General features: G+C 48.3%; 1 protein-coding gene across 2 annotated transcripts in view; it reads right to left on the reverse strand.

Moving 5' to 3' along the window:
- GRIK4 (glutamate ionotropic receptor kainate type subunit 4) overlaps nucleotides 1-16,483 on the reverse strand; it is a 192,310-nt gene that overhangs the window by 137,600 nt on the left and 38,227 nt on the right. For both annotated transcript variants that reach the window (XR_003399943.1, XM_026863740.1), the window contains exon 3: nucleotides 272-403. Coding sequence is in view for 1 of the 2 variants with exons in the window: in XM_026863740.1 (XP_026719541.1) it covers nucleotides 272-353 (82 nt within the window). In the remaining variant the exon portion in view is untranslated. The remainder of the gene's footprint in view (nucleotides 1-271; nucleotides 404-16,483) is intronic.

Here is a 16,483-nt window from a genome sequence, read left to right on the forward strand (position 1 = left end):
GGGGGGGGGGGGGGCAAGTTTTATTCCTCACTGCCTCTTTGAGGAGTGGATTTCACTTCAAATTTATACAGAAAGAGATTCCCATCAGGTTACAACACCACCGTAAAAATCAATGCAAACGCGTCGCTCAATATAAACTGCATTTCATTTACACGACGAAGCCCAGCCACCCCAGGCAAGGCTTGGCTTCCCTTGTCCGAGCACATCTCTGCAGAGTAGCCCAAACCATGAGTGGAAGGATGGTTAAATGCAAGGCAGAGCAAGTACTCACCGATCCTCAGGGAATGGGGGCTGGCAGCGAGCTTCATTAGCCACAGCAGAAGGAGCACCAGAGGCGCCAAGACACGGGGCATCTTCTATAAATCCTCATGGAGCCCTTTGGTGGTCTGGGCATGACATAACTCTGCAGAGAGAGAACACACGGCACACTGAGCACCTCGGCTCTTGAACCAGCGACTCAGCAGGATGACACTGCTCCGAGCTTGCCAAGCCCTTGGGACAAAGAGTCTATTTACCAAAGGAGGAGGAGGAGGAAGCTATTTACAGACTATGAATTATTCAGGAACTGGAGTCAAACTGGGCGAAGAGCTTCTAACAACAAAAAAAAAAAAATGGAAAAGAAACACAAGGAAAAGTCCAAATATTTCATTTTGGCATTTTTAGCATTTCCACAAAAACAAGTGGAAATCAATACTGAGTCACTTTTTTTTTTTTTTTTTTTTTTACTTAAAGCAGCCTGCAACTTATAATATAATACTGACTTCTGGTTTTAGGATAGGACAAAACAATTTCATACCACAACATAATCTGAGGGATGGGAGTCAGAGACAGACTGTCGCTTCGGCCCCCAAACTAGAGAACAGTTCTCTGCACTGCTCCAGCCCCAGCTCCTTCCCTTCGTGTCATGTACGAGAGCATTCAGAACATGAACAAGAGCAGGACCCTTTTTTTTCCTCTTACAGTGTAACACCGCTCCCAACACACAGGTCTAACTTTCGAAGTCCAAACGCTGTCAAAATGAAGAGCAGTAAGTGGAGAATCCACAAACCTGTCAGTAGTACAGATACTGACACCAGTTGCCCCACAGCAGGCTCCCACAGCACACTTAAATTTTTAACGAATATCATTTTAAACAGCTACGTAGAGGGTAAATTCTACTTTATAGGAGAAATGGTTGTCCCTCAAGATGATAAAATTATCTCCACAGGCAGCAATGTCCTTAAATGCTGACTTTGAGTATTTAATCTGTTACCTTATCTCTCCCTTCTCCAATTTTCTGGCAAACATTCTCCCACTATTCCATTTGTCTAATTCTTGGGCCAAATATTGAAGTCCTGACACAGGCAAATTCTTTAATCTGCCTTTGAAGTTACCAGGAGTTTTGTTCGAGAAAGACGTAGCTTTTAACTTGCAATTTTTCAATTCAGCTATTTTCAGATTACATTTAGACTTCTGCCATCTCATCTCAGCACTCCCCAGAAGGGTTATCCCCTTTTTACAGATGGCGAAAAGAGGCAGAAGAAATATTGAGACGTGGCCATAGAAACGAAGGCAACGCAGGGGCTGAGCAGGGAGCCCCTGCGTATCTCCAGCCCCTGTGGCTTGTTTCTGGACGGCATCTCCCTCAGGAAGCTCCCAGCAGCAGCCCTCTCTTCTGAGTTCAAATTCTCTCCGTTCAAGAAAATTGAGGGACCGCATGTTCACGTGTCCGTTGCCCATCTGAAGAGCATCCCGATTTCAGAAGTTGTGTGCTCAACACGTTTTTTTAAAAAGCAGAAGCTGCCAAAAAAACACCTGGAGATCATTAGCCACCTCTGAGAAGGGCAGTGGCAATTTTCCTCTTTTTTTTTTTTTTTTTTTTAGCTGGAGTTACAGAGTAATACCTAGGGAGGAAAAGCCCTAAAATGTTAAGCGCATGGTAAATTGGTTACTTAGAAGCGTTGGCAGCAGCAGAGACAGATTGTGGAGCAACGTATCATTTGAGCACTTTGAAGCAGTTATTTCAAAACTTTCCAAGTTATTCACAAAACAGCAGGATCACGTCGAATTCACTCACCGGGGTATTACAGCCCAGGCTGTGGAACTGGCGCTGCAGCGCTGAGGTCACGCGCGCACACACACACACACACACACATCCCCTCTCAACCCTCCCCTGCTGAGACAGAGGAGCAGGGGGAACCTCATGGAGCTCAAGGTCTGCACCCTGAGTGGCGCACAGGATCGGGTCCAAAGCCACTTCCAAAGACTCACAGTCTTAGTTTCCTCTTTTAGGTCTCACTTCACAGAATCACAGAATTGTCTAGGTTGGAAAAGACCTTGAAGCTCCTCCAGCCCAACCATGACCCTCCCCCTGACAGTTCCCAACTCCCCCAGATCCCTCAGCGCTGGCTCAGCCCGACTCTTCAACCCCCCCAGTGATGGGGACTCCCCCCCTGCCCTGGGCAGCCCATTCCAACGCCCAACAGCCCCTTCTGCACAGAAATCCTTCCTAATATCTAGTCTAAACCTTCCCTGGCACAACTTGAGGCCATTCCCTCTTGTCCTATCACTCATTACTTGGCTCCAGAGACTCATCCCCCCTCTCTGCCCCCTCCTGGCAGGGAGTTGCAGAGGGCCAGGAGGTCTCCCCTCAGCCTCCTCTTCTCCAGACTGAACCCCCCCAGTTCCCTCAGCTGCTCCCCATCAGACAGTGTAAAAAACATCCTGAACAGCCCTTGCCAGCCAGCGGCGATTAACAACGACATCTCGACTGGCAAAGCATCTGATCTAGAACCTCGGATGCGTTTTGCCTATTTTCTCCTCCACTGCCCTCTCCTGCCTGGCCAAGGCAGTCTAGAAGATGCTACTAGAGCCATCGGAGGGAGAGGGGCAGAGAAAGGCTCCAAACACAACTTGAGATGTGATTGAGAAGACCAGCCATTGCTCATCCCTGCTCTTTCCCCACCACAGCCCTGCTGCAGTCTGCCAGCCACTGACACGTCCCCTCTTCGCTCAAAAGAGCAACTCAACAGGTGTTTGTACCAGAAAATCGCTGAAACCTTTGATGCTTCGCACAGCACCGTCATCCTTAGCAGGGTGTCCCCTCCCCGTCTTCATTCCTTCCCTGGACGGACCCTTCCCTGCCAAGAGGGGCGTAGGGAACGGCACCGCATGGGGTACAGCTTGGTCTGAGGGAAAGGCGGGGCCAACACTCAGATTTCTCACACAACATGAGAAGGAATAAGAGAAGCAACCACACACAAAGGTCAGAGATGCAAGAAGATGTCAGCGCTAAAGGAGGTTTCCCCGCCACAGTGCTGAGCTTGTTCCTCTGGGAGGGACAGAGAGATGACAGCCTTTGGCTACACTCCCCGCCAGCCGCCTCCTCCACCAGCGTGCATTCTCCTCCATAACATCGGTCACATCCATCTAATGTCATCTGGCAAGAAGTTTTAAGATCATGCCTTTGTTCAGATAAATGCAGCGATCCCACCTGCAGCAAACACTTTGTATCTGCATCTAAAAGGCAGCTACTGCGAGGGAAAAGCAGGGCAGAGCCTAACTGTGCCTCTGGACTCAGGCAAGGAAATTCAGATTTAAAAAAAACAAACACAACAGCTTCCAGCCAAAGTAGCGGAGGGAAATGTCTGCCTGCCGTTCGAGGAGGATGATGAAGTTAACATCCCCATTGGTCTCCGCCAAAGTGCTACGGGATCACCACGCTGGAACGGGTGATTCTCATGTTAGACTCTGCAAAGAAACTGCACAAGGGCAACGACTCCAGGCAAACTACGAACAGCCGAGGTCTGGGAAAGGCTCCTGTGACTTCCAGCTCCAAGGGACAGACCTCACGGCCACCTCTCCTGTTTGCAGCCCGGTTTCATGAAGAGGCGAATTAATGAGACTCCCAGAGAAGCAGCTGCCTTTGCATCACCAGCTTAGAGTTAATAGCAAAGCTAAATAATAAATACAGGGCACCCGCTGTGCTCTACTACGTGAGCGGCAGGGTTGTAATTACCTAGAACATGGAGCACAGAGGGATGCTGCGTTCACCTAACGCATTACCCACTGCTAAGAACGGCTTCCCAGTACTTTGATTTTTGAGCACGAACCCAGGGAACAGCTGTCAGCAATAGAACTACACCTTGGGGTTCACCACCAGCAGAACTACACAGGCTCCTACGACCCGTAGCCACAGACCATCTGGTTGATGGAGGTGCTTGCAAAATACCCAGGGAGCACAACACAGGGCCACTTCCCCACCTGCACCACCGAGCAGTGGGAACAGACAGTGGAATTCAAGATGCAGGATGAGAGGATTTTTCCTCCTAGCCTAACATCAAGGTTTCTACTCTCAGAGGAACAAAGAGGTGTTTCAGTCCTCACAGCTGTCTTCATCTCCCCAGTCCCCAAGTTCCTCCTGCCTTCTACTCTCTAAATTGAGGCACAAAGGGGTAGTAAACGCAGTTCAAACCCCATCACTGTAGGGGAATTTTCGCCTCGCTGAGCTAGCTATCCTCCCAGCAGCTTTTGCCTCCTTACAGCTGCAAGGTTCACCCGTCCGACTCTCATCTCCCCACGAGAAGCTGCAAAACATGCCTTCTGCCCAGGTGTGCCAACGAATCGTAGGTACCACTGGGGCATCGGCTCCAGCCCAGCTCGAAATTCCACCCGGAGAGGGAAGGCAGTAACATTCTTCTTTCACACACCACCAAGCAGAAAGCCTCAGAAGCCAAGAAAACACTTAAGAGAACAAGGATATTCAGCAACTTGCCGCACTAATTCTTATGCATGTGAAGATGACTTATCCCAGACTCATCCTCACCACAGTTTGCTGGAAATAAATCAAACCAACTTCCTTTACTAAAGGTTCCGTCAAGAACACGTCAGCCTGTACATTTACAGCTCTTGCCTTAATGGTTCCTCTTTATTGTGCTGACAGTGTGCTATGAGAGCAAGTGAGGCTGTTTGACAGACAGCTGTTTATAAAGCAGTCTGAATCTGCTACCCCCAAAAGGAGCAGGCTGGCTAGAAAAAGAGTTTCTTAGGTCCTTCAGGGTGGTACGTGAATTGCTGAAGAGCTGATGGATCCTGAGCTGGCCCCTGGCTTCTCTCTGCACAGCACAAGCATGTAATTCTTTTTCTGTTAAGCCCTTTTTCATCTTTAGCTCTGAAAATTCAAGAGAAAAAAAAAAATCAAAACTATACCGAGTTCTCTCTGGAGATAAAAGTCTCTAAATACCAAGCAGAATTATAGACGATTTGCTTCTCAGAGGAAGCAACTCGCTTCTGAAACAACTTATACATTTTTAATGACCGTGTGAGATGGTACTCTTCTTTGTTGCTATTGCCACATCTTCCTGATATTTTGAGATTTTTGCAGAAAAATTCTTAGACGACGCAGCAGAAGCCAAAAGGCAGAATAAATGTTAAATCACAGACGAAAACTCTCCTGAAGTTGCCACACCGATAAGGAAGATATCCCCGAACACCAGCCACCTCTCAGCCTCCCCTCCTGTTCCCTCTGCCCAACCTGCCAAAGGCACTGGAGAAATCCAAGTGCATTGCTACTTCTGCTCACAATTCCAAAGAATGTTTCCACCCTGCAAAAATCTGTTTGCCACCTGCCCTGCCCCATCTGGCCCCAGCGAGCTGGGGAGCCCTGGAGATGGGCTGCATCCCAACAAGACAGGGCCCAGCATCTCCAGCTGCACTGGCACTTCGCTTCCACAGCCTGGGGAGGCAGTGCCAGGACCAGGCTTTCGAAATCCCCAACGTCTGCTTTATCCTGGTGCAACCTCCATTTACTTTTACTGCAAAAACCCCCACGCCATCGTCTGCAAGCTCACTGAGAAACCACAAACACCCTTTAAAAATTGGCAGCAACTTCAATCTTATCCAGGCAATCGGGAGGCAGACTTCTACCCAAGCGCTAGTTTGGAGGTGGCTTTGGTGTTGATGGATCTTTCTGTGCATCACCAGAAGACTCGATGAATGGTGAGAAAATGCAGCTCAAGCAAAGCTAGAGTAATCCTCACAGCTGAAACAACAAATTTAACAGCTGCAGAACAGCAAGGAATTCTGAAAAACTGTCAGAAAATATCAACAAACAACTTAACGGAGCCTTTTTCATTCTTTCGACGAGCAAAGAGAGCTATTTCCTTTTGCAAAGCTTCATCTGCAGAGAGGCTCAAATTTAAATGGAACTGACAAGAGGGAAGGAACCTGAAAAACATTTCAACAAGTGACTGTTGCCGGGCTTGAGAAAATGCCTGTGTGTCTCAGGGGGAGGGGAGGAACTAAATTGCAAGCCTGCCCCAGGGATACAAAGATGTAAGTTCAATTAAACTGAAAAATCACTCCATTTAAAGCTACGAACAATATGTTTTCCTCTGCAAAACGCATAATTAGCATGGGTAAATCATTACCACTAGGTATTGTTGCAGTCAAAACCTCAGTAAGATTGAGAGAAGGCTCAGACATTTATAAAGAGAATGAATAGCGAGAATTACAATATTAAAGTGGGTGGGTTTTTTTTTTTTAAAAAAAAAAAAACAGAGAAAAATAAGATTTTTGGATGGCATGTAAACCCCTCATGCTGCAAGGCACTGGCTAACTCCCCGGGTTTGAGGGTTAGAAGAATCGCCCTTTGGGGCAAGCCTCCTCACACCGCTTCTGGAAGCAGCTAGCGCTAAAAAAGGATAGTTAACAATATGAGGCACAGCCCTGTTCCAGTCTAGCAATTTCTATGTTCCTATAAAAACTATGTCTCCTTTTTAGATTCCATCAGCATTAAGGAGTCTGCTTTAGTTTCAGCCACCATGCCTTTCCTCTTCTCGCACTGTCCTCACGACATTCGTGCCGTAGCTTGCCAGGGATGAACTCATCTGAGGTGAGAGACGGAGCACTGGTATCTCTCTTCCCCACATATCAGGGGGATAAAAGGACCTCCGACCCTCCATCACGCCACAGCGACAGCGCAGCTCCGTGACGGTCATTCAGTTAGCACCAGAGTAGGTGAGATGCAAGGGAAGGTGATATTAGTGATAAACACCTGCTCAGCTGATACATAAAACGGATTTTTTTTTTTTAAATTCTCCCAGCAGAGTTCTTTTATCTCTCTTTTTTTTTTTTCCCTCCCCCCTTCGTGACTTCCAGAAAAAGAAGCAAGAAAATTCAAGGAGAAAAGAATTCTGGAGGCAGTGAAGCAGAAGGGCAAATGTATTCCTGACATTTCTCATTCCTGTGGATTATTTTCTTTAACTTTCTCTCTCCACAATCCTGAGTTCTCTCTTGTCTCGCCCTTCTCAATCCTCCCCGGCATTAGCAAAGCCTGATCAACTTTTTCTATCATTGCTTAGAGATAAAAGCCATACGTACCCATCCTAATTCCTCACACAAGCTGCATATAGACTCGGCTATCTCAAAGTTAGATTTTCCCCAGCACTATCAACCACACACCTGTGAACACAGGGAGCAGTTCCAGTTTCAGGCCGACAGGACATCTCCATTCAATTACCCGCTTGTCACCCCCCATCAGGCCCCCCAGGGTCGGTCGATACTCGAAAGCTTTATTGGCACAGCCAAGTGAATTATGAGTGTGAAAACCCCACCTGCCCCCTCAGAGCCACGTTTACAGAAGTCCCATTACAGACATCGACTTGATAGCATTAAAGCTCATTTGTTGGGGCAGCTTATTTTATTCTAGGAATGAGTTTAAGCTGATTCTCTACTGGGAAATTTTGGCCGGTACAACCACACTGACAAAGCCCTTCGGGCACACAACAGGACGCAGTCCACGTGCAGATGTCCCCTGTCTTTCTGTCCTGCTGGAAGGCACAGAAAAGCCTCTGTCCCCTCCAGTTCACAGCCCAGTGTCAAAGCTTATAAGCAACAATTGACACCGTGCTCAGAGTGGCCAAGCCAAGGAGATGGGGGACACACAAGCAAGGGCATTGCAGGACCAGTCCCGTCCCGAACCATCCCACCCCCCTGAGCTCATCAGCCAAAAGCCTCACTGGCTGTGACAAGTCACTTCTCACTGGGAAAACAACGATAAAAAGAGAAAACTAAGCTCATGTGGGATTTGCTCCCTCCCTGGTGCCCACAATTTATTTTTATTAACAAACAATAGCAGTTAAAAGCGCTGTGGTCTCACACAGCGATGTCTGCTCTACCCACTTCAGACACTCTTAATTGGCTTGAAGCTGTTATCTTAAAGGAAAAATCACGACAAGCCTGGGGGAAGGGGAGTGTCTGTAGGTGGAAGGAGAAAGCCAAGATTTTCTTCCCACTGAGAAGGACAGCAAGCTGCCATTAAAGAGGGGCCAGAGTTGTCCACACCAGCACTGCTCCCCTGATCTAAGAGCTGGGTGTCGTGACATCACCTCCATCTTCCAACCATTTTAAGCACACTGATAACAACAGTTACAAGGCTGAGAGCTCTTTTCCTTGGATAAAGGTTCTGGACAGGTTTGACTCCAAAGCATTTAAAAAAGCAGCGAGAAAAGCTTTTTTTTTTACCTGCCCACACCTGGCACTCACAGAAGCCTCAGGGCACAGCCATACACCAGCCGTTTCCCCCCTACGAAGAGGCCAGGGCTCTCGTACCAAACATTATGCCACATTTATTCAGCAGAAGACTCCTACCCACTCTGTGGGTCATCACTTCCATTAAACCACCTCTGGGGAGGGAGAGAGCGGCTCGTTTGCACCGCACGCCGTACGCAGCCAGGCAAAAGAGAGTGGTTTTGGAAGGGGAAACACAAACTGATCTCTCCAGCTGAGGTGGCACAGAGAAACTCCTGGGTGAGCAGAATCTCAACAACTCTCTTCTTGCAGGGAGGTCTGGGGGACCCTGAATGAATAAAAACAGTCAGAGCATTGGGTTCATAAAAAGCTTAACTGGGAAAAAGCCTTTAAACCAACAATTGTTTTACATTAAGAAATAGATTTTTTTAAAAAAGGAGGTTTGAAATTTCAGGTTTGTTCTGATAGAGAACAAACCCAACACAAACATGTGAACCAGGAACAAGCCACCGTGTTCAATTGTGGACATCGGCTCTCTTGCAGAAAATATCCCTCGGCAACACTCCGGTCACACAGCAAACATGGCAATGCAAAGGAACTGCCTTTCACTCAGGGTACACACAGCCCCAGGTCAAACCCTTCCTCGAAAGCAGGTGGCAGGATGCAGCTCAGCCCAAATGCTGCTCTCTCTTGGGTCTTGTGTATGGGCGTGAGAAGAGCCAAGAATAAAGTAAGGCTGAAGAGCCAGAGCAAGTGCAGAAGCAACCCTGGTGCCATTTCCTACTGTGCCACTGGCTCTCTTCCTGGCTTGAGGTGAGGCAGCCTCTGTCCAAGCTCTACCAAGGTCAAACATCGACCTTACAGGGCAGGCCAGAGAAAGAATTCATCTGGCAAATGGCTGGAGATCACTAGGCAGCCAGATCACTAGGCATCTCCATTTTCCCAGTGCTGTGCCAGGAGAGGACACGGACACACCACACGATTTATCAAAACTCCCTTTCCCTGGGCAGCACAAGACCCAAGTACCCGGATGGCATTAAACCTTCAGGCCTTCAAACTTGCTCGCCTATTCCTCACTAAGTGGTGATGCACATGCTGGAAGAAAAAAAATAATAAAAAAAAAATCACCAGGCCCCCAGCTTTAGAACGTGCCAAGGACTGTGTTCAGGATGAAGGGCTTTAAGAAATCCTTTCCACGAGACCTCCGTACACTCAGTGTATACCCTTTCACCGCAGAAAACAGAGGTGCTCAGAAATCCATTTTCCCCCGCCTCAAAAGCAATGATTTTTCCAGTTCCGCCACACTTTTTCACAGTTCTGTTTTGAAAAGTACATATACTTTGGGAAATCTGCTTTCAGCAGTTTGGCTCACAGCAATTGAACCTTCCTGAAGACACACGGTCTTGCAAAATACCAACTTCTGAAGATCTTCAGATTTCGGACGTTTCCCCCCCCCCCCTCCACCAAAGACTGATATTTTTCCACAAAATTTCCTTTTATCAAAAATGCTTTGATGGAAAATTTTTAGCTCTCTCAGAAGAAAAGAAATCCAACAAGCACTAACCCCTATTTTCCGTTAGCGAAGAATTACTGCTACCATTGAGTCTCTCTACACATGAAGGAAGTCCTAAAATACGAATCGGATCTGTGAACATATCAGAAGTCTAGGGGGAGAAAAAGCTCTTAAATGCATCAGCCTGATCTCTGAGCTACAGAAAGAAGATTAATCTATTTATTTCACTTAAAGTCTCTGGCAGATTCAAGACGAAAAAGAAAGGAAAACAAAGAAGCCTCTACCAAATCAACCCGCAAGAAGTGTTTTATGGTCAAAAAGCTAGTTTTGCTTCTTTTTATAGCTGCCAAAATTGTAAGTGAAATAGATAGATTAATCTGCCATCTATCACCCAAAGAACATTTTGATACATACAAGCTCAAAAAGCCTGCACTTTCAGACTAGAAGAAGGTAATCCGTGAGGGGCTGAAAATGATATTTGTAAGACTTGGTTCGTATATTTTAATGGAGCGAGAATTTTGGGGTGTCATTTGGAAGACAATAAGCACACGCATTTGAAAGGAGGTGGGAAAGGAGACAGATGCCAAGCTGAGAACACGCCCAAGAAAGCATAAGGGTTGAGCTTGAGAGCAGGCAGAGGAGAAAAGTCTGCCCCGGAGAGCAGGGAAACCCGCAAAACTAAAGGTACGCAAGGAAAACGCGGGAGTTAGGAGGTGCACAGACGTGCAACAGCAGAGCTGCACACGACAACCATATGCAAAAGAGAGGTGCTGGAGTAACGGAGCGACTTGTAGCAACAAACAGTCCTTCACGGGAAAGCAGAACCAGAGTCCAAACTGGTAAGAGATGTGGCATTGAACAGGCACTAATTTGCATGAGAGAAGCTTTTAATCTTGCTTGTAGCATAAGTGACATTAAAAAAAAAGATTTCCAACCAGAAACCTATGCGTTTGATGAACAGTTTAACACCAAAGAGCATCCAATTAGAGGTGCAGTGTATTTGTGTCACCCAGAGGTGCAGTGTATTTGTGTCACCCAGAGGTGCAGTGTTATTGTGTCACCCAGATGACACGTCCACGTTCCGAAGGGATGGAGGGGAACGGGCGGCGCTGGCATTTGTCCCCTGCTTGTTGCAAAAACACACCAAATCCCAGACCAAGCAGAGCAGCGAGGGGAGTCCTGGCCACATGAGAAATACCACCCAGATGAGTGCAAGTAGACAATGCTGGGGGTGGAGGGGGGCACAGAATTTACTGACCTCCCTCACCGGGTCACTGCAGAGGACGTGAGCCTGAGGGAACTGGCTTTTCATTTAATCCAATAGAGATTTTTTTAAAGAGCTCCCTGGGAAAGGAGCCCTCACCTTTCTGGCTCAGCGGGAGGAGCATCCTTGTAGCGGGGATGGTGAAAGGACAGGAGAGAGGTGATGTTTGCTGACAAAAGAAAATTTATTAGGCCTGTCGATACCTTAGTGGGCAAAAGACCGGAGAAATCTTCACACGCACATCCTTGTCAAAAGGCTGCTCAGCTTTTCCCCTCGTGACAACACAGAAAAATTCAGCAAGAGACATGACTTCTCTCCACAGTCTTGGATCCGGCATCTCTCTGTCTCCCACCATCCTCTTCTCTCTGTCTCATGGCCTTTAATGTATTTATCCTAAGGCTTGGAGAGTCTTTTGCATAATGGGGAATACAGGCACGGAGCAGCTTGCCTGATGATACAAGAAGCGTTTTTGATCAAAGTACCACTCAGGTTCCATATAAGCCTCAAGATAACTTCTCCGTGTCCACCTTATCCTCCGTTTCTCAAATATCTGCCCACCTTGCTTCAGATACGGCCATAACGTACAGAATTCCTGGACAGCTCCAGATATTGTTTTGCCTCAGTTATTTCCCTTCAGCAAGCCAAATGGCATCAGTCCTCTCACCTGCAGGGACCCTGCCCGGACAGAGTCACTCCTGCAGGAGATGGAAGCTCTCCTACACCGAGGAGATCTCTGACAGTGGGACCTGCACTCCTGAACTGCCTTAGGAAAGCCCTGAGTAAAAGCCCACACTCAGCAAAGAATTTCACCACTGATACAAACGGAGCCTGTATTTTAACATCACCGTGAAGAGTGGGATAAATCTCACAGACACTTAGCAGGCCTTTACTCCGTTCTTACCCGAGTGCAAAAAATTCCCTTTCTGTGTGATATAAGCAGCAGAATGATGCCACGATTGCAGACTTTATCCGGGGGGGTTCAACGTACAGCAAGCAAAGATCACTTGGCTTCATTAACAAAGCCTAAGACACGAGCCTGCAGAGGCACAGGGCATCGCTCCAGTGCGAAAAACAAATTTGTTCACAGAACAAATTCATTCTGACCACCTTGCCTCGCTGTTGCTCCAAGTTAGCTATAATCAGGCTGTCTGTGCTCCTGACTTAGCAGCATTCTCAAAACTGCTCCCAGAGCACTCATCCTCATCAGCGATATCCAATTTCCAAACTGAGCAAGGACCAACCCTTTCCAGAGTTGGCTTTTCAGTTGTTCTCGTCACTGCCTTAACATCAATTCCAGTTAAATGAGGAAAGTACAAAGGGACTAAGTTATGCCCACGCTGAGCACTCTGAAAAGCCCGATAACATCATTCTCTTCCGGCTATAAGCATAAATTGTCCTCATTAACCAGCCTTAGCCCAACTTTAATGCTTGCATCTTGACCTATAATCCATCCAAAATCCAGCACCGTGTTCTAATGCAGCTGTTACCCTTCAGCCCAAATTCAGAGCCTGTCTGGCCAGATGAGGCAAGAGGACTCAGACATCTGGCATCCGGAATTTTCTTTTTCTGATCCAGACACTTCTGGTTTGGTCACAGCACCAGGGAGAGTGAGGCTTACACAGCTGTGCTTTCAACACCCATTGATGTGCCCGTGCCTAATCAACCTGCAATATGATGGCCAGTTTCCAACCGAATTTCATGGGGATGCAGACTCACAAAACTAGCGGTTTCTACGAGTTTCATGAAATAATAGTCCAGTAGAGGAGAGAAAGATTTCTCCACAGAGGGAAGGACTGCCAGTTTAGCTCAATTCCCATCAGGCACCGAGGAATCCACAAGGGAAAGATGTTATGTGTGCCCCAAACATAGGGAAAATCATCCGTCAGAGCTTACCGAACGCAGCCACGAGGCACAAACTGTACACCAGGCTGCCTCACCTCCCCAGCTCACAGGAACCTCTTGGGTTTTCTCCCCCCACCCTCCGGGATTCACTTCAGCTCTGACACACTCCAAGCAGAGGAAGTTTTGAGCGCTTGCGATTCAGCACAACTCATTTTGAACCAGTTTTGAACCCAGCAGGCTTCCAGCTATTCCAGCTGCCCAGTAGCCATCAGCCCAGCTGATTGTTGCTAACTGCTGTCAAATGGCAGCCTGGCAGCCTCTGCATCTTCTCCTGCCCCCAAAAGAAAAGCTGTTAATGCTCAACCCCACATTACTCCCTTCCAAAAGTAGCTTCGATACGGCTGGTGGGAGAGGGACAAACGCCCGGAGGGACAGATAACCAGAGGGACAGATAACACTGAGCATTCTGCAGGTGGACAAAGGAGACGTCACTCGTCAGACCTCCAGCCCGAGCCCTTCCCTCAGCCCCACGTGGGGCAGCTCTTCCTCCCCTCCATCGCTCAGCCTGCTTTGCCAGGAGTTAAATCACTAACATTAGGGGGCCATTTTCTGTCTGCAGCCCCCAACAAATGCTGTCGCTTAAACAACAAATCCTCAAAGAGTGCAGTCAGATGGTGACCCCAGTGTGCGGATGCCGTTATTAACAGAACAAGGACAGCCTGGTGTGTGCAAATAGACCCTTAAATTAAAACCAAAACCAACCGCCATCACCTCGCTTGCTTCCCGCGATACGAATAGCCCCTGCCCTGAAGACACGTTGCTTCGGAAGCTCTCTGCATCCACCTCTCTGCTGTTCTACCAGCTATTCTACCAAAGCAGCTCTTCTGCTGAGACGACACGCGAATCAGGGAGGCTATTTCACACCTGGATTTCAGCCACTGATCTGAACGTCGTCTGCGGGGGCCCACGGGGGTTCATGAGGGACTCTAATTTCACCCAGTGACGCAAGCGTGCGTCAGCACGGGCGCCTGCAGAGCACCGGAGATGCGATGTGGGAGGAAGGTGGTTAGATACTGACACAACAGAGATGGTTAACCGCAGAGCCCAAACTTCTGCAGTGACACCATGCAGGAGCCCGGCCAAGTGCACAGGACAAAGTCCTTTTCCTTCAAGAGCAGCTTTAGGGAGGAGATGCAGCAAAGAACGATTAGTGCATAAAGCCTTTGACACACCAAAGGAAAAAAAAAAAAACAAAACCAACATTCTCAGTAATAAACAGTGCATAATTTCCAATTACTGAAGTGCTGGATTAACTCCGGCCCCTGGACAGCCTCAGAAGCACCAGCCCACGGGACCTCTCCTGACAGCACTTCCAGGGAACTGCTCATCAGGGCTGAACACACACGATGCTCCTTCAGACCAAGCTTCTCACTGAAGTTGCAGCGCCTTCTCCCTCTCCTCGCAAGCAGGCTGTATGACTCTGCAGTCACTGGAGCCTCCTAAAACCAGAGTTCATTCCTCTAGATAGTTGGCGCGGATGTTTATCCCAACGGCCCCCTCTTTGGGACCATTTCACCCATGAGCTGTGCAAGCTCCATGGCTCCCCAGGCCTGGCAGCAATCACTCAGGACAACAGGCTGCTGAAGGTGAAGGCAGCTCATCTGGTGCAGCCGGTTAGATGCGTGCCTGTCCTTTCTGCCCTGGCTCCCCTCTGCAACTGAGCATCCCCCTTCTTCCACTCCCATGGCTACCAATGCTGCCTTTTTGCCAGTTATCTGCCAAAATAACGAGCAGGAGAAATGAGCACCTGCCCTCTACTGCTAGAGAACCCAGTCCCTGGGAATGGATCCCGCTGTTCTCCCCATCTCACCTATTTATCCAAGTTGGTTATGTTTTTCCAACGCCTTTGATACGAACTTCCAACCTCCTTCCATACCTTTATCCCCAGACCATCCCCGCAGAGGAGGGCAGTGCCGTTATCTGGCATACAGGCTGCGTGCCAGAGGGGGCACGGCGAGGCTCTGGTAGGGCACACACAAAGCCCCACGCAGTCAAATCAACGTCAGGACCACTTGCACCCTCAGAGGGGATGGTGAGAACAGACCTGGCAAGGAAAAGCATCCTGAAGTTTAATGGGAAATACCCGGTGCTACACAACCCTTGTGCTGAAGCAGATCAGGGAGGACTCCCAGTTTGACTGAACCACTGCTGTTTCTCACTGCCATCCTCCGCCACAGCCCGGGAGCTCAGCACACGTCTGCAGGAGCGAGAGCAGCTCTGGACAGCAACCCAAAATCTCTGTCTTTCAGGGCATTTTAAGTTAGGTCACTCTGTTCAGCCAAAACCATTCCTTGATGTAACCTTGACCACCCTCCTCCAGTCTCAGCCCAGCAGAAGCTCAGCGAGCAGCAGCCGTGCACCGGGCAGGGCCCATGGGCTCAGTGGTGAGAACCACGGTCCTGCCCCAGCGCTGCCTGTAACACCATCAGAGAACCCTCCCAGAGAGGTGCACATGGAGATAGAGAGGGGTATCTCAAAACGGCATGTCTGGGGAAGAGAAAGAGTTGAAAACATTGAGAAATCAGAGCCTGAAGAGGCCACGTTTCTGCCTGAAAGTGAGCAGGCTGGAGACAGCAGAAAAGCATCCAAGTCCCAGGGAAAGAATGGCCAGTCTCCAGATACTTGAATTTATGTCAACCTGGACACTAGACAAAGATCCATTAATTCCTGGGCTGTCCAAGCAAGAATTGGATGAGTGACAACTTTAGCATTATGACTTCAATGGACCATCTCCCCAGGGTGCCAGGGGAAAGATGCTCTTTCTGGATCTACTGTCCAAAACGCCAAGAGAGATCCAAATCAACCACAGCCCGCCGTCCTCACGTTAACGGCCAGGAGCCCTCTTCATCTTATGTGCCTTGGGAAGGCTGATAAAGAGAGCTGCTTGGCAGCACTGAAGCCTTTGCTCTTCCTTCACCCGCCTCCTCACAGCTCCCTGGCCTTCTCTTACGAGACTGACTGCCACTCAGGCAGGAATTGGTCTCTGGGGAGGATGGGGGGCACAGGATTTTCAAATCCCTCTTCTTGAGCTGACAGCAGTCTTTCAGCCCAACAACAGCTCAAAACGCTTGCGAAGAGAGATATTTTTATGAGAGCTCACCCCCCCCCCTCGAAATCTTTCCAAGCTCCTTTTCTTAGGCACTTTGAAATAATTAAAGTCTTCCATCAAATTATACTGAAGATCTCTACGAAAAGCCTTTAATTTCCATTCGCTTAATGTAACTCCATCCACCAGATGAACTCTGTGGGGGGCTTTTTTGTTTTGGGTTTTTCTTTTTCCGTCTCTTTTCTATTCC

The sequence above is a fragment of the Athene cunicularia genome (genome assembly GCF_003259725.1).
Source record: "Athene cunicularia isolate RWA chromosome 24 unlocalized genomic scaffold, athCun1 chr24_part1, whole genome shotgun sequence".
Lineage (NCBI taxonomy): Eukaryota > Metazoa > Chordata > Aves > Strigiformes > Strigidae > Athene > Athene cunicularia.